Source organism: Geotrypetes seraphini, chromosome 2 (genome assembly GCF_902459505.1).
Source record: "Geotrypetes seraphini chromosome 2, aGeoSer1.1, whole genome shotgun sequence".
In the NCBI taxonomy this organism is placed as follows: domain Eukaryota; kingdom Metazoa; phylum Chordata; class Amphibia; order Gymnophiona; family Dermophiidae; genus Geotrypetes; species Geotrypetes seraphini.
Window position 1 is genome coordinate 31,667,951 of NC_047085.1, and position 19,397 is coordinate 31,687,347.

At 40.9% G+C, this 19,397-nt stretch overlaps 1 protein-coding gene across 2 annotated transcripts in view; it reads right to left on the minus strand.

The window, feature by feature from the left end:
• TG (thyroglobulin) overlaps nucleotides 1–19,397 on the minus strand; it is a 230,637-nt gene that overhangs the window by 71,815 nt on the left and 139,425 nt on the right. For both annotated transcript variants that reach the window (XM_033933389.1, XM_033933388.1), the window contains 4 exons: nucleotides 17,100–17,215; nucleotides 11,630–11,738; nucleotides 8,689–8,886; nucleotides 1,682–1,849 (listed from right to left, as the gene is read on the minus strand). In XM_033933389.1, the coding sequence (XP_033789280.1) occupies nucleotides 1,682–1,849; nucleotides 8,689–8,886; nucleotides 11,630–11,738; nucleotides 17,100–17,215 (591 nt within the window). The remainder of the gene's footprint in view (nucleotides 1–1,681; nucleotides 1,850–8,688; nucleotides 8,887–11,629; nucleotides 11,739–17,099; nucleotides 17,216–19,397) is intronic.

The following is a 19,397-nucleotide window of genomic DNA, read 5'->3' on the forward strand; positions in this document are numbered from 1 at the left end:
TTCCAACCCTCAGTGGCTGTTCTCCACAAAATGTGAAACTGGCAAGGTATTGATATCAGGATCTATGGACATTTCTGAAAACAGCATGCAGGTCTGAGTAGCATCTTAGTTAGTACAGGGGACTGAGAACCAAGGGACCCAGGCTCAAATTCCATGTCAACTCTTTTGTTTTCTATGCTCTCTTCACTACTGGTTGTTCACTTCGCAATTGCTTTTTTTTTTTTTTTAATATTCTTTATTCATTTTCAAAATTACATTAAGTGTAAAATATATTCATTCACAGTAACAATAAATATATCACTTATAAACAATCATTGGTACATTATATAAATTTTATCCCTTCCCCTTTCCCATCCCTCCCATCCATATCTTCCATTATTATATAATATATGTAATAAGAAAAATACCCCCCTCCCTATATCCTGAACTGATAATTAAAAGGGAAATAATTTTACTTAATCCTTACAATATTTTGTTAATGGTTTCCACACATCCTGAAATTTCTTAAAGTATCCCCTTTGTAAAGCAATAAATCTTTCCATTTTATAGATATGGCATAAAGAATTTTCACTTCGCAATTGCTAATAAAGACATTATTTTTTAAAAACTCTTTTTTTTGTTTTTTAACTGTGAGCCCTGCGGGGACAGAAAATAAATGCCTATTATACCTGAACATATAAGAAACCGGCATTGTGAAGGCTATTGAAGTGATGTACATTCAGGTACAGTAGGTATTTTTCTGTTCCCGGGGGCCTCACAAATTAAAAAAAAAAAAAAATCACAAACAGCTGAAGTGGGGTTTGAGCCAGGATCCCTTAATTCTCAGTCCAGAACTCTAACTATTAGGCTACTCCTCTGCTCTGCATGGATGCCTGCATGACAGCATGTCCCATGGTAAGCCCTTTTAAGCTGCGTTATCAATGTGCTAGTATTTCTTTATTTAATTCATTTATTTAGTTTTCTATACCATTCTCCCAGGGGAGCTCAGAAAGGTTTACATGAATGTATTCAGGTACTCAAGCATTTTTCCCTGTCGGTCCTGGTGGGCTCACAATCCATCTAATATACCTGGAGCAATTGAGGGATTAAGTGACTTGCCCAGTGTCACAAGGAGCAGCATGGGTTTGAACCCACAATCTCAGGGTGCTGAGGCTGTAGCTTTGTAAAAGGAGCCCTAAATGTTATTCATCATTGGATTGATAGGTAATAAAGATCTTTAAGTACTGGAGTACTTGGTTTACCTATCTAGGAGATCTGTTATGAAAGTACCCTTTTAATAAACGCATATTCATAAATAATGCATCAAGTATACCAACCAAACAATGGGTCCATTGTTTTCCAACACTTTGCCAAGATACCCATTATCATGCAGCAATGTCAACTTAAAATATCTTAGAGCTGACTCCACTAGAGCAGTGGTTCCCAACCCTGTCCTGGAGGAACATCAGGCCAATTGGGTTTTCAGGCTAGCTCTAATGAATATGCATGAAGCAAATTTGCATGCCTATCACTTCCATCATATGCAAATCTCTCTCATGCATATTCATTAGGGCTATCCTGAAAACCCGATTGGCCTGGTGTTCCTCCAGGACAGGGTTGGGAATCACTGCACTAGAGGGTCAAAGACAGCAGGATTTCTCTAGTCTTTCTCCAATATATAAAGCCCGGTCTCTTTACTTACATCCAATGAACTCTTGCCCTCCCAAGCTGAATGAGAATTGTTTCCGTTCTTTGTTCGACTTCACACCTTTACATACTCCGTCACCTCCGAGTTTTGAAGTCTTCATCCAATCGTTCATACCGCAGAGCAGCACATCTGGGAAAGTCATCAAACCACACATGGTAGTACCTGGATCCAAAGGAAACACACCGTTTATACCTTGTTTTAGATTTGTGCCATTTCATTGACAACATCCATGCTCGATGTTGAAGGGTTTCCATTTTTTTAAGCAGTAGTTTTATAAGGACATAAAACCAGCCTAACTGGGTCAGACCAACGGTCCATCATGCCCAATAGCCCGTTCTCACGGTGGCCAATCTAGGTAACTAGTACCTGGTCAAAACCCACCAATGTTTTGATTAGCACAAGTTTGCCACAGAAGGAATGACCGCCAAGGAGATGCAGATAAGTGATAATATGATCAGTATTTAAAAGAGTACTTGTCTGTTTAAAGGATATAATGGCAGTTAAGACAGTGAAGGCTGTGATGGTCTTATTGGCAACCAGTGCTATGTTTTATCATGGAGCATTTTGGTTGTGGGTCTGAGCATATCACATGATTATTACATATTATTTTTAGTTTTGTTAAATTTGTTGCTTTAAAGAAAAGACATGATTAATGTGAGCAATGGTGACAATGTTGAGCAAAACCCAATAACAACATTAGAATAGCCTTACTGGGTCAGACCATCAAGCTCAGTAGCCCATTCTCACAGTGGCCAATCCAAGTATAAGAATAAGGGTTACCAAAGGAGCGCCAACTCATTCCATATCCATGGATTACATGAAGATTCAAGTTTATTAGGTTTATCTGTCCCACTGATTGGACAAACCATCAATGCAGCTGACATTCTAACATAGGAAAGAAGAAGCATAGAGGCACTACACAACAATACATGATGGTGAGGGGTAAAAAAGTAGAGCTACAATCATTAAAGTAGGGGTAAAAAAGGCATAATGTAGGACCTGTTAACATGCCCTGTTAGTTTTGCCATCAGTGCACAATAATCGTGTGCTATTTAATTTTGAAGGTTGAGACTATCTCTATGGTTCTAGGGATGCTTCTTGATTTCTTGCCCAAGTTTGGAACCTAGGTTAACACCAAATTGCAGAAGAATTTCTCTAAACTTAAGCAATTCAGTTCAACTCGTTCTTATTTTCTTCAGGACCATTTTAGGTTGATGGAGCAGAAGGTAATTTTTGTCTTCTCTAGTTCAATGATTCCCAACCCTGTCCTGGAGGACCACCAGCCAGTCGGATTTTTGGGATAACCCTAATGAATATGCATGAGAGAGATTTACATATAATGAAGGTGACAGACATGCAAATCTGCCTCTTGCACCTTCATTAGGGCTATCCCAAAAACCCGACTGGCTGGTGGTCCTCCAGCACAGGATTGGGAACCGCTGCTCTAGATCATTGCAGCTCTCTATAGTTGGGAATCGCTTTTAAACTGCAACGGAGACTGTGCTTAATTCAGAACACAGCTGACGGTAAGACTAAATGTGATTATGCTACGACTCTATTGGTAAAGCTTCACTGGCTTCCTATTGCAGTACGAGTTGAGTTCAAAATCTGCTGCTTGGCCTATCAATCTTGAACCCTCTTTTACAAAGCTGCACTAGTGGCTGCCGTGCGGCAACAGTACCGAAGCCCATTAATTCCCAATGGGCTAGGGTGCGATTACCGTGGGCTGCTGCGGTAATTGGCTCTGTAAAAGAGGGCCTTTACTTGGCCAGGCCACTGAGGTTTTTGCTTCCTGGGTTTTAGTACTAGGATCAGATTCACTTTCCCCAGTGCACCTAAAACGGTATTTCTCTTTTTTGGGGGCCCTTTTATTTAGACTTTGATTGAAAACAGCTTAACCAATGGTCTTATCCTGAAATAATGGAAAGAGTCAACTATTCGCCCAATTATTAAAAATCCAAAAGAATCAACTGTATCCGAATCCAACTACCGACCCATAGCAAACATTCCCTTCCTTGCAAAAATAGTAGAAAAAGTTGTCTTCAATCACATAACTGGCAAAACACATGTCCTACATCCCAATCAGACAGGCTTTAGAACTAACCGTTCCACAGAACACTCCATGATCGGCCTTACAACTAACATTCAGTACTACTTAGACCATCACAAATCCGTTCTTCTGGTATCATTCGACTTATCCTCAGCCTCTGAAACTATCGACCATTATTTACTCATCAATAGATTGTCCTCCATTGGCATTTCAGACCAAGTACTGAACTGGTTTAAATCATATTTTCAAGATCGCTCATCAAAAGTCATTTTCAATAACACTACATCAAATAACTACTCCAACTCCTTCGGTATACCACAAGGTTCAATTCTCTCACAATTAAACATTTTTCCGTCACCCCTACTTACCCTTAGTCAATCAATCAGATTTACCTCCTACGCTTATGCCGATGATATACAAGTGAAAAGACTGACTTATGATAAACACCACTATCAGAAAAGTGATTATACTTTGAAATACGCTCAGAAAAGTGAAACTCTGAAGAGAGAGACACAACCCCTTCTTGGGACAAGAGTTTACCGTCCAGTCATAGCATACTTAATTTTAAATAAATCACTTTCTGAGAGATGGTGAACACAGTACTTGGAGTACTGTGTTCAGTTCTGGAGACTCAGTAAGGACATACTGAGGATCGAGTCGGTTCAACGAATGGTGACACGGATGGTCTTGGGGCTCAAGGATCTCACGTATGAAGAAAGACTAAAACAATTGCGGCTGTATTCACTTGAGGAAAGAAGAGAACGGGGAGACATGATTGAAACGTATAAGTACATCACGGGATGTATCGAGTCGGAAGATGATCTCTTCTGTCTCATGGGACCCTCAACCACCAGAGGGCATCCGCTGAAAATCAGGGGAGGGAAATTTCAGAGCGACTCCAGGAAGTACTTCTTCACCGAAAGAGTGGTGGATCATTGGAATGGACTCCCACTGCAGGTGATTGAGGCCAGCAGCGTGACGGATTTTAAGAGGAAATGGGATATTCACGTGGGATCTCTAGGGGAGTGAACTCTGGGGGGCGGATAATTGGAATGGGCAGATTTGGTGGGCTATAGCCCTTTTCTGCCGTCATTTTCTATGTTTCTATGTTTCAATCCACAGCGTAGATTTAAAATAGTTTTCTGCGATCTGTGAGTGGTTCTAACAGCGTGTTTGTATTACAGATTTAGTTTCACTGACATCTTTATAACAGCATTTCAGTTCCTGTCTTTTGAGTGAGACTCAAAATTGTCTTTGCCAATTTCACAGGTGGGTCTCCTGAAGCAGATAACGAAACGGGGCCACGTTGGGACCCTATAGGACTTTCCTCATAAGATAAGTGATATCGCATCAATGTTCCAGTGACACATGTTTCAACAAAGTTACAGTATAAGAAGACATGTTGGAATTATAAAATTTTTTTTGAAAAAATAAAAATTGAGTTCACCATCTCTCAGAAAGTGATTTATTTAAAATTAAGTATGCTATGACTGGACGGTAAACTCTTGTCCCAAGAGGGGGTTGTGTCTCTCTCTTCAGAGTTTCACTTTTCTGAGCATATTTCAAAGTATAATCACTTTTCTGATAGTGGTGTTTTTCATAAGTCAGTCTTTTCTCCATCATATTTAGTCTTTACTGACGACTTCATAAAAGTAAATTACCCTGTTTCCTGTTAGATGATATACAAGTTTCAAGTTTTTATACCGTTCAATCAGACTTCTGAACAGTGTGCAATAAAATAGCATTACAATGATAAAACTGATATAAAATTTGACAATAAACAAACAGGGGGGAAAAATTGTGACTAAAGACAGATGATCCCAATGACATAAATAATATAAACACCAAATTGAAGCAAATCAGTCAATGGCTTAAAGACAACATGTTAGCATTAAACATATCAAAATCTTCAGCAATGTTTTTTCCATGGAAAGATAATTTAACATTTTCATCACAAATATTTTTAGATAAAACTCCACTACAAATAGTAACAACTACAAAAATACTGGGAGTAATCCTAGACCAGAGACTCTCATATCACGATCAGCTCAGCTCAGTGGTAAAGAACTGCTTCTATAAGTTAAGACTAATTAGATCCATAGCAAAAGTGTTAAAACAAGAAACCCTTAACATCTTAATCCACTCTTTAATTATTTCTAGGCTAGATTATTGTAACACTCTGTATCAGGGCATTACACAAAAAGAATTGATAAGATTACAAATTATACAAAATACAGCAATAAAAATGATCACCAATTCATAAAAAATATGATCAAGTGACACCATTTCTGAAAAAGGCCACTGGCTACCAATTTCTTATAAAATCACTTATAAAACTGTATTATTGACCTTTAAAATCCGACTATCAAATACACCATTATTTCTTGACTGACTTCTTATACCATATACCCCAGTTGGGACACTCAGATCTCCTCCCTAAAAGTCATAGGCACTAGGAGATCTTCCATTTTTTTCAGTTATAGCTCCTCAGCTCTGAAACAACTTACGACATTATCTATGTGGGGGAACCTCGTCAGAAAAATTTAAAGGCTTTTTAAAAAGTTTCCTTTATAAGGATGCATTTGAGGCATAGACAAGACAACCAGTTTATGTGTAAACCCTTATATCTTATATTCTAATCAACTAATTCTAATCAGTCCTTACTTATAGGACTCAATCTTCCTCTTATTCTTCATTCATTTCGCTGAATTTTTCATATAAGCTTTCTAAATTTTTAATGTCCCTTAAGTAACTTAGCTTATTGATCCAATGTCGCTGTTATACTACGCCCCAGCGACATTGGATCAATAAGCTAAGTTACTTAAGGGAAATTAAAATTTAGAAAGTTTATAGGAAAAATTCAGTGAAATGAATGAAAGTCTATTGAAATGAAATGACAAAGATTCAATATGGAATTTATGATGCATTATTGATATTATGCACTATTAGAGTATTTATTTATTAAGCACTATAGGAAACAGTGTGAAGATTAAATATTTAAAAATACAAAAAGAAAAATAAGAAAGAAAAAAAAAAACAGGCTAAGAAACACAATTGGGTGAGCCAGTGACGAGTGCTGTTAGCGGACAGGTGGTGTTCTGAGATTCCCCACATGTGGTTTATAAATTGTTAAAGAGACATGATATAATTTCAATATTTGAACTAATTTAGATTTATTATAGAGTCAGAGAGCCAAACTGGTTTGTGACTATTTAGGCACTGACATGCAAACACATCCAAGATAGCCCCCCCCCCAGCCACGCCTAATTTCTGGTAGGCTTTTCAGTCTACATGCCTATCACCTAATTAATTGTTTTTTTTAATCGCTATTTATTTGTGATTTTCAAGATTAATCCTAGTCAAATAATTAAGACAGGTGCCTAGATTGGCTATGCGTGCCGATTGAGGCACCTAACTTCAGGCATCTTATATAGAATTAGGGCCTAAATTCTCATCCCTAGGTAGGAATGATCCCCATTTGCTCCTAACTCCGTGCAGAAATAAGCGTGAGAGGATGAAAGCAGCTGCAAGAAAACAGACATAAATTAAGTGGATACCTACAGGTGCCTGCGTTAATTAAGAAACACTATTTAAAATGGCACAAAAACGTTAAAGTTATAGGGCCTACTGGTGTCTAAAAAATCGGCAGTGGAATCACACCTCTGTAGAGGGGCTTTAGGCCGCCTAACGCCAATGTGGGCGTGGCTAACGCCAGAAGTGGTATTACACGGCCAAAAGCATCTACGCAGGCGTGATTCACGACAAAGTCCTGGAAAACTCTGGCCTACATTTCTTGCGCCTGTCTTTCCCAGAGGCGCGATTCTGTATACGGCACCGTCATGTGATTGACACGCGATCGGCAGCCGCTTTGTAGGTGCCCACATACATTTGCGCCGGGTAGAGAATCTGGGCCACAGTGTCGGCATTCAGCAGTCCCTCAACAGCCCAAAGTTTCAAAGGGAAATGAGGCAGGGAGTTTCCCATTTGAAAACAAATTAGTGGGCTCACAGAGTGTTTAAAAGTTGCCCCCTCTCTCAGCGACTGATATAAGTATCTCCAATATTTAAGTATCAGATGTCATATACAAACAGAATGTGGAAAATATGTTTGTCTTATACTTAATATTGCCCTAGCAAAGCATATAGTACTATTATTACTAGTATTAATTATTTCTATAGTGTTACCAGACGCACGCAACACTGTACAGAGTCACAAAGAAGACAGTCCCTGCACAAAAGAGCTTACAATCTAAACAGACAAGACAAACAGGATGTCATGGATACAGTTAAGGGGAACGGTTAATCTGCTGGCTGGGTTGGAGGGCAGAGGGAAATACAGGACAATCAAGCCATTGTGACATCACTGAGGAGGTTGGCTCTTATTGGTGGAATGAGCCATTATGACATCACAATCTCAACTCTGCTTCCCAAAGACTGAAACTCTTCACACTACTACTACTACTATGAATTATTTCTATAGTGCTACCAGACACGCGCAGCACTGTACATAGTGACAAAGAAGAGAGTCCCTGCTTGAAAGAGCTTACAATCTAAACAGACAAGACAAACAGTTAAGGGATTCAGTTAAGGGGAATGGTTAATCTGCTGGCTAGGTTGATGGTGAGTGGATTGATGGCTATCTCAAAAAGGTGGATTTTCAGTCTGCTTTTAAACAAGGGAAGGGAAGGGGCTTGGCAGACAACAAACTTGACTAATTTATTCCAGGCATAGGGGGCAGCTAGATGAAAGAAATGAAGTCTGGAATTGGCAGTGGAGGAGAAGGAAAAAGCTAAGAGCAGCTTATATGAGGAACAGAGTTCTCGGGGAGGTATATAAGGAGAGAGAATTGAGGAGAGATATTGAGGGGCAGCAGAATGAACACACTTGTGGCACACCCGTCACTTCTTTACTCCGACTAGGACTGATAAATTCAGGTACAAGAGCTTTGTTACCTCCATTAAGTATATTGTGACTCAGAATAAAACCATCACAGCAGGAGCTCTGTGCACAAGTCTGGCGACAGAAGACATGAGCATCCGACAAGGTAGCGCCTGTGGCGGGGAACACCAATGTTCTGTAAACCCCGGAGAGGGTATTCTGGAAATCAGTCTTCTCAAAAGTCTTGAGACCAGAAGTGCTAAATTCATATCCTGGAAAAAAAAAAAAAGGGAAAGAATGTTTTGTTTATTTCCACATTAAAAAAACAAACAAACAACAAATCATTACCCCCTGTGGCGTAGCGAGGGTGAGAAGCACCCGGGGGCAGTGGCACCCCTTCCTTGCCCTCTTCTTTGCCCCCCTACCTCCATATGCTCCTGCCGCGTACTTGCGCCACCTCCCTTCGCCCATACCTCTGTAATATTCCTGGCATGAGCAGCAACCCCCAAGCTGCTGTCGTTCCAGCGTTGGCTCTTCCTTTGATGTCACTTCCTAGGCACGGGTCCAGGAAGTGACATCAGAGGAACATCAAACACTGTTGCACAAGTCAGAAATATTACAGAGGTACGAGGGAAGGGAAGTGACATGCACGAGTGGCAGTGGGGGGATGGGGAAGGAGAAGTGGGGGAGGAAAGGAGGACGGGTGCCTGACACTGATTACCCCTAGTCTACGTAGATACCTGAGGAAGTAAGAAAGAAACTTTCCTGAAGTCAGAAATCTAGTTTGTAGGCTATATGCCACGTTGCCCCAAACTCTGATCCTTGAGGGTAACAACCTGGACAAGTTTTCAGATTGTTCCTAATGAATATGCATGAGATACATGTGTATACAAGGGAGGTAATACAGTAAACATAAAAATCTACCTCATGCATATTCATTAGCATAGCATCAAACTAAGGAACTATTAATTCATTTAATTGCATATATTTTATTATAATATAATATTACTCATAACAATATATATCATTCACATAAATATAACTATGCTCAATGGGGAGGGCTTTGGTATATATGTTGGATGAATGAGTTGTATGTTTATGTGTTTATTTATTGAGCATAGTTATATTTATGTGAATGATATATATTGTTATGAGTAGTATTACATTATAATGAAAGATATGTAATTAAATGAATTAATAGTTCCTTAGTTTGATGCTATATTAGTAATTTATTGGGGCTATCAAGAGTCGTGACAAGTCCCGCTGGTTTTTGTTTGATGCATATTAGGGATATCCTGGAAGCCCAACTAGTTAGGTACTTGGGACCTGGGTTGGCCAATGTTGGAAAAAGAATGCCGGGCTTGATGGACCTTCGTTCTGTCCCAGTAGGGCAATTCTTATGTTCTTAAGTTTGCAGCCCTCAAGGACCTGAGTTTGAGACCCCCCTGCTCTGTACACTTTAAAAAATAGCCTACTGCAGTGGTCCCCAATGAATGGCCCCAGGGCCACATTGTGGCCTCAAGAGTCCTCCATTGTGGCCCTCAAACAATTGGCTGAAATGCTCTTCAAATCCTGAAAATGCATTGATTTCAATCTTGCCCACTTGATATAATAACTGCAAACAATCTCTTTAGTGTCTCATTTATGGAATTTGCTATTGTTGACAATCCAAAAATGAGTTTTTAAAATACATCCTTGTTTAAGCGATTAATCGAATTTTTAATAAAACTTGAATGTTTAATACCCAGTCTGAACAAGCAGGTCAAGGCAATTTACACAATTAGTAGTATGTGTACGCTTGAAATCTTTTGGTGGCCCTCAGAGCTTTCTCGTAGTCACACGGAGGCTCTTTACCATTGGCCCACTGTTACGAAAACTCAATGACTGAAACATTTTGTGCCACCTTGAGATCCGTCGTGAGTATACATAAAGAACCAATAAAGCATGCCCTTTCTTTAAGATGTTTTGAGTCAAGAGACAAGCACTAAACGTTTGTTGATACCATCACTGAAAACGGACGGCATTCAGGGTTTCAAAAATTTCTCACACTGTGGGCATTTTGCCGATTGTACAAGGGACTGCTGAAAAGTTCTCAGCCCGATCAACAAAGTTGGGCCAGTCTCCATTGAGGGCTATACACTGAAGACCAGCAATTGTCCACTTTTTTCATTCCGTATTTTTCCGACAGGACAATAGATGTGGAAAAATCACTGGACCAAGTGTACAGCCATCGACGGAGACTGGCCCAAATTTGTTGGTTGGGTTGAGAACTCCATAAAGACAAACTAACCCAGCCAGATCCATCTCAAGCCCCATTTGCAATCCACTTCACCCTTTAGCACCTACGAAAATGTCCTGACAACTCGTATGTAATCCGCCTTGAACCGCAAGGTAATGGCAGAATAGAAATCACTAATGTAATGTAATGTAACTTATCAGCAGCCCCTTGTACACCATTTTGAATCATAAGAACATAAGAATTGCCACTGCTGAGTCAGACCAGTGGTCCATCATGCCCAGTAGTCCGCTCACGCAGCGGCCCTCTGGTCTAAGACCAGCTCCCTAATTGAGACTAGCCCTACCAGCGCACGTTCTTGTTCAACAGAAACTTGTCTAAGTTTGTCTTAAATCCTTGGAGGGTGTTTTCCCCTATAACAGCCTCTGGAAGGGCATTCCAACTTTCTACCACTCTCTGGGTGAAGAAGAACTTCCTTACATTTGTATGGAATCTATCCCCTTTCAACTTTAGAGCATGCCCTCTTGTTCTCCTTACCTTGGAGAGGGTGAACAACCTGTCCTTATCATATCATATTATTTACCATATGAGAAAAATTAAGACAAATTGAGCCCTTTTTCTTCTGTTCACTCTGATTCCACTGTCTCCTAACTTTCTGGAAACTATATAGTTTCCAGAAGGATAGGAGACAGTGGAATCAGAGTCAACAGGAAATGATGTTTGCTTTTAGTTGGCAGCTAAAGTAATCTTTTTAGATTGAGAGTATACTATATACTCACCTTTCTTTTGATAAACAGTCATGTTACCCTTGTCACTTCCTTTTACTTTAAGCAGACAGGTAAGATGATCAATATTGACTGCAGCAGAATTGCCCAAAACTCCCAGAACCTGAAAAAAATATCAATTGTCTTGAGATGTACTAAAGAACCACCAGCAAAACAGAAACAAGATTAAGCAAATTAGAAGCATCATTAAATGTCAATATGAGTCTGCCTGGATTCCCTGCTAATAATTGCACCAATGCTAATTTACCACAGAAGCTTGAAGCAACCACATCATCACATTGTACATTTGTTTTTGTTCTCTCCCCTTTCATGGCATTTTAGAAGGAGAAACTGGGTCCTTCCCTCTAATTTTCTTTCTTGTAGTCTCTCCAGACCGGCTCAGAAATGGATGGGTTTACGCTCCTCTGTCAGCAGGTGGAGACTGAGACACTGACATTATGCATCAATATAAGTGGACTGTGCAGTCCCTCTTACAATCAGTCTTTATGAATAGCCAAGCAGAAATCAACTAGGCTGATTCAGAACATACGACTCCACGCTCACATGGAGAAAAAACATAAGCTTAGCCCGAGAGGTCAAAAGTCTCTGAGACCCTAGAGTGGAGATCACCTTACCCAAATATCTTTTTTTCCTCAGGCGAGCCCTTTCAAGAGCCAAGCCGTAAGACAAAAGGGACCCAGATTGAACATTTGAATGGGACCCTGAGACAGAATATTGGAAGCCTGGGCCAATCCGGAGCCACCAGGACACGAGGCTTGCGGGTCGGACAATCCAAAGAAGAACTGTGCCCATCAAAGACCATGATGAAAAAACATATAGCATGCCTTTCATCGGTCAAGCCTGTACCAAAGCATCCAGTCCTTCGGCTTCGCAATCCCTGCACCAACTGAAGAATATCAGCGCTTTGATCGGCCGACCCCAGGACTGAACAATCAACTTGAAGGCCTCCACCCCAAGACACCACTCGCGGGATCCAGAGCATGACAACTGAGAAAGTCCACCTGGACATTGTCCACTCCAGCTATGTGGAAGGCCAAGATGTCCAGAAGATGAGCCTCTGCCCATTCCATAAGGAGGGAGGTCTCCAGCGCCATTAGATGACTCTTGGTGCCCCCCGACGACTGACCTAGGTGAACACGGTGGCATTGTCTGAGAGAACTTGAACTGACTTGCCCTCCAGCAAGGACTGGAATTCCACCAATGCTAGCTGAATGGCTCTGGTCTCCAGAACATTGATTGACCAGGATGCCTCCACCGGCGGCTAGCTACCCTGGACTGAGACATTGAGCCTGGCATCCGTGAGAAGCACTGTTCACTGGGGCTGATCTAGGCTCATTCTCTGAATCAGACTGGAAGACTGTAGCCACCAGCACAGGCTGTGACAAATTAACCCCCAAAGAGGAACAGGAGAGTCCAGATCATGAATCTGTGGCGACCACCACCGAAGAAGCGCATACTGAAGAGGGCGCATGTGAGCCTGAGCCCACCTGACTACTTCCAGGGAGGCCGCCATTGACCCAAGACCTGCAGAAAGTCCTGCGTCCAAGGGCAGCAACAAACCATCATGGAGCAAATCTGTGACTGCGATTTGCACACCCTGGCTTCTGGAAGGAACACTCTACCTAAACTAGTGTTGAACAAAACGCCGAGATACTCCAAGCACTGAGACGGTGTCAAACAGTTTTTAGACAGGTTGACCTCTAAAACTGAACAGATTATTCAAAGAAGAACCACACAAAGAATTGTACAAGGGCATTATTACCTAATCTAATCTAATCTATTCTTCGGTTTATATACCGGGTCATCTCCCGAAGGAGCTCAACTCAGTTTATAAATAATTAGAATAGGATATGTAATGGAATATAAACTTAAAAGAAAGTTAGAAAGATATAATATACTGTTAATACAACAATTCAATTAGATGAGCTTCTAAGGTATTGTGTAAACAGCCAAGTTTTTAGATCTTTTCGAAACTGTTGTAGCTGACCTATCAATCTTACAGGAAGTTTATTCCAAATGTCTACCAGTTTGAACACCATAGATTTACTAAGCTTCCCAACAGATTTAAGTCCTCTCGAGGAAGGAAATGATAATTTATAAATCTCTGTGCTCCTTGAATAACAAGTTCTAGTGGTATTCCAATACAAGGGAACTAAAGAGTCAAATATTCCGTAAAGGAATTTGAAAACAACGCTTGTACACTTAAACTGTATCCTAAGATGGACTAGAAGCCAATGAAGCTTTCTCAACAAAGGGGAGACATGGTCATACTTTCTCTTTCCAAAAATAAGCTTAGCTGCCCTATTCTGTATCAACTGGAGCCGATCTAGACTACTCTGTTTAATGCCCAAGTAAACAGAATTACAGTAATCCAGTTGAGCAAGCACAGTAGACTGTACCAACACTGCTTCATGCTCTTGATGGAATAGTGATCCAACTTTCCTTAGCATATGCAAGCTAAAGAAACACTTCTTTGCCAAAAAGTTTATCTGATCTCCTCCCTTCTGCTGATTATGCCTCTCTATGAATCCTTTCAAAAAATGAGGTGTGGAGGTAAGGTAGTAAACTATCAAGGCAAAACTAGCAAAAAAATTCTCTCCACAAAAAAATAATCAAATCACCAGTCCACGAGGAATGACACTGTTCCAGGAAGACTTCGAACTCTCAAGCTAAGTGATTTATGAACTTTTGAACACAGCTATATTTATACAGTGGTGCCTCACACAACGAACGCCTCGCACAGCGAACGCTGCACACAACGAACTTCATGTCTTGATTCACACAATGAACTTTGTTTCACACAACGAACTTCGTTTCACACAACGAAGTCGCCCGAGCTGCCGATGTATTGCATCCTTCCGCACAGGCACTGCACTTAACTGCCCTCTCTCACTGTATACAGTCGTCCTTTTAAGATAAACTCAATATTTTTTATATATCATGAAGCAGGAAGGTGATTTCTGTTGAAATGAAACGGGAAATAATTAGAAGGAGTAAATGTGGGGTAAAACAGTGTGACCTCGTCAAAGAGTTTGGCCTCAGCAAGACCACCATTTTCACCATTTTGACAAATTTATCTTTTTTTATGTCATCTTAGCATATTTTATGCTGCAGAACGAATTATTTTTTTTAACATGTATTGTTATGGGAAAACGCGTTTCACATAACGAACTTTTCGCATAACAAACTTGCTCCTGGAACGAATTAAGTTCGTTGTGTGAGGCACCACTGTATATCATTATATGATTTTTTGTGTGGCCTTTTCCAGCCTGGTTTGATAGTGCCTGTTATATGTTATATGTTGTTATATCTTGTCTGGTTTGTTTGGTTTGTTTGTAGTGTTTGTATGGTGTTCTGTGTATGCTATTCTATGAAAATTTTGTGATATTTTTGCAAATTTTAAATTAATAACTATGTACAATATTTCTAATTTTGCAATTTGAGTACATTGCTCTGATATTCTAGTATTTTTTTGTGGTATATACTCTTTAGGGATTTCTTTTTCTTATCTTTGAGATATACTTTTGAATCCCGTTGTTTATTGGTTGTAGCTCTCTGTTTTATTTTTTGTCTAATATTCTATTACAGCCACATATTCAGTTATAGAAGTGGACATGCTAATAATTGCATAATGAGGTTTTAGTCATTATCACACTAACTGGCGTGATATTTCCCATGGAGTTAATATTACAGGAAATGTATTGCCACTGAGAGACTGGCATTCTGGCCACTTTGCACAAGCAGCATCCGCTTTGACAAGTCTTTGGCAGATGAAGCTGTACAACAAATTGGCAAATAGACCATATGCCATAAACCACCTTGTCCAAAGAGCTCCTGCAAGACGGACTCATTTCCAGTTTTTAATGTTTGGCCATTGAGGTTTTATGCAAATTTGTGCACGGACGAGGTGTTTTAACATTGTTCCTCGTATGTAGTACGTATGGAAGGTAACTATGCAGTTTTCTAATGTAATGTACAGTGGTACCTCGGTTTACAAGTGCACCGGTTTGCGAGTGTTTTGCAAGACGAGCAAAACATTCGCAAATTTGATGCCTCGTAAACCGAGCTTGCCTCGCTGTACGAGCGCCCCCCCCCCCGCAAACCGGCACCCTCCCCCCCGCAAACCGGCACCCTCCCCCCCGTGATCCGGCACCCCCCCGCCGCCATCAGGCACCCCCCCCCCGCCGCCATCGGGCACCCCCCCCCGCCGCCACCTGAGATCCCCCAACCCACCCGAATCCTCTTCTTACTTCCAGTGTAGCCTCCGCATCGGCACCAGCATGTTCTGTGCCCGAAAATCTGCTTCCTGTGCCGGGCCTTGAGCATGCGCGCACAGGACATGCTGATGCCGGCGATGCCGATGCGGAGGCTACACTGGAAGTAAGAATAGGGTTCGGGTGGGTTGGGGGATCTCAGGTGATGGCGGGGGGGGTGCATGATGGCGGTGGGGGGGTGCCGGATCGCGAGGGGGAGGGTGCCCTTTCGTGGGGGGGGCGGGCCTTCAGGGGGAGCAATGCCGGTTCTCGTGGGGGGGGAGCAGCGCTGCTGGCCTCGGGGGGGGGAAGGTTTGGGGTGGGAACATATCAAAGCAAGTTTCCCTTACTTCCTATGGGGAAACTTGCTTTGATATACGAGCATTTTGGATTACGAGCATGCTCCTGGAACGGATTATGCTCGTAATCCAAGGTACCACTGTATTATGAAAGCCAAGAAATTTGATCATGTGACCCCTTTACTTAAAAAAGCACATTGGCTTCCAGTTGCTCATCGTACAATGTACAAATTAAGTCTGCTCACCTTCAAATCTCTGACATTTAAAACCCCAGCTGTTATTTATAAAGTTTTGATTCCTTATACTTCATCTAGATTACTGAGGTCGAATGACCAACACTTATTGGTCATTCCCTCTCTCAAAATTATTAACACACGGCGGCAATCTATCTTTTTCCGTTACAGCTCCTCAAACTTGGAATGCCCTTCCAATTTATTGAAGAGAGGAAAAGAACTTGGAAAAATTTAAGAGCAAACTCAAGGGGTTTTTTTTAAAGATGCATTCAATGACTAAATGAATTGCTTATGACTCTCATTTTATCTATATATCTTTTGATAGTTTTCCCTTTCCAATTGTTTTAAACCCTAATTGTTTTTCTTTATAATCAGATTGTATTTCCTTCCTAGCCTTTCCTCGTGTTTTATTTTGTTTGTATAAGTTGGTTTTTTTATTATGTTTAGTAGATTTAGTCTTTTTGTTAATTACGTTTGCTTCCCCTAACTCTGTAATTTTTATCGATTTGTACATCGCTTAGAATTTGGAATAGGCGATTAATCAAATTTTATAATAAACTTGAATCACGAATCACAAATTGCATTGCCCCCTAAATATTTATCAAAATACTTAGGGAGAAATGTGGCACTGTTTGGTACAAGCCACACTACTGCAGGAAAGGAAGAGCAGTATATTTACATGTTCAGAGGTGGTGCAGTTGAAATTTGCTTCTGCATCTCTGTACAGTCTGCACACCGTTCCTAGCCCATCACTGGAGACTGAGAGGAAGTCGCACGACAGGTCCTGTGCGCAATCTGCAATCAAAAATGGAAACAGAAAATTTATACTGAATTACCAGCGTAGGTTTTACTGTATTTCACCCTGTGGAAAAAAGGCCCCAGAACCTGTACCTTCCTGCAGACATTGATTGTCAAATCATTATGGGCTCCTTTTACATAGCCGCGCTAGGGGCCTTGAGGCGCGGAATAGCGCCCGCTAAATTGCCACGCGCGCTAGACGCTACCGCCTCCTTTTGAGCAGGCGGTAGATTTTCGGTGCATGCGTTAAAAACACTAGCGCACCTTTGTAAAAGGAGCCCTATAATCACTGTTCTGGAAAATTCTTGAGACTGTATATATGGCTCAGTATCTAGAGACATTTGGCATAAAGCTTTTTTTATTTATTTTTTTTTTTTAAACAGACCCCAACCCATGAAGAATTAAAAATTCAAAACCTGCCTTTTTTGACCCAAAAGCCTAATTCCCCTCCCCCTTATATTAAGCTGTGGTGGAGGTTTCTACCACAGCTTGGAGTGCTAAATGCTCCGACGCTTTTCCGATGCTCATCATGGCATCGGAGCAATGTCAGAGCATTTAACGCTGTGGGGCGCAGTAGAAATCTCTACCACGGCTTAATAAAAGAGGGCTTTTATTTTGCCACATCTTAGAATTCCAGCAACATACTGTACATTTCTTTATATTGAAGCAATTTTCATCTTTAATCCAGGCATTTGAAACTAATTTTAAGCCATTTCAGGTTTTTTTATAGGACGACTGAAGATAAGGACATTTTCCTATTTCTCAACTGCTTTATAAATCGAGCGTCCACATCCATGCATCCAGTTGTAGCTCAAAAGTTACATTTAGGCTAGAGAATGACATGGAGACAAATTTGTCCCCGTAGGAACTCAATTTTCCCACCTCGTCCCTGTGAATTTTGTCCCTGACCCTGCCTCGAACACGTATGATTTTAAAGTATTTGAGGCTTGTGCAGATGAGGACAGAGCTTAGGCATTGGTGGAATGAGGCATTATGACATCACAATCTGAGCTCTAGAATGTTGCTACTTATGATGTTAAAGGGTTTGAGGCTTGTGCAGATGAGGACGGAGCTTAGGCATTGGTGGAATGAGGCATTATGACATCACAACCTGAGCTCTAGAATGTTGCTACTTAGGATTTTAAAGTGTTTTAGGCTTGTGCAGATGACGACGGAGCTTAGGCATTGGTGGAATGAGGCATTATGACATCACAACCTGAGCTCTAGAATGTTGCTATTTATGATTTTAAAACATTTGAGACTTGTGCAGATGAGGACAGAGCTTGCAGGAATGGGGCAGGGACAGGAAAAGAACTCGCCGGTATGGGATGGGAAAATTAGTTCCCATGGTGAAAAATTTGTCCCCGTGTCATTCTCTAATTTCACCATCAATCCACAACGGCATATAGTAAACTTCAAAGTGCCTAATTTCTAAGCAATCCACAGCATCCCGACGTTTAGCTCCACAGCATCCCGACGGAGGACCCATTCTTGAAAAAGCCTTCGGGCAAAATTTGTTGAACCTTGAGGTCCTTCCCGAGGTTCAAAAAAAGAATGAAGAAATAGCTAAAGCTAAGTACATAAGTTTTAAGGTCGTATGAGAAAATTTTTTTAATTTGCACAAAACATAGAGTATAGAGCACAAGCACTTAAAAAAAAAACTAAGGTCTGATGATGACTAAAAGCCAGAAAGAGAAACAAGCCTTCAAATAATTTGACTGGTGGTTGGCTGGAACTGAAGACCATAGAGGTACTTAGAAATGCATTATCTGAAAAAAAGATCGCTTAGAAATTAGGCACTTTGAAGTTTATTATATGCCGTTGTGGATTAATGGTATATATCAGATAGACAACATCCTAAACAGCATTGGATATTTTAATACATCATTCTCTAATTTCAGTCACAGTAGAAAATTCTCTTTCCCCAGAGGGCTCACAATCTAAGGGGCCCTTTTACAAAGCCATGCTAAAAACTGGACTGCACTATTTTTAGCACATGGTTTCCCCCAGGCTGAGGCCACTTTTCAGTGCGGCTCAAAAATGGCAGAAATTGGGGTTTTCCTATTAATGGCAGCATAAAGGTCCTCAATCTTCAAAGATGCCAACATACCAAAAAAGCGCTATTCTATAAGCCGTGCTTAAAGTTAGGCGTGGTTTGTAGAGCAGTACTTACTCCCAG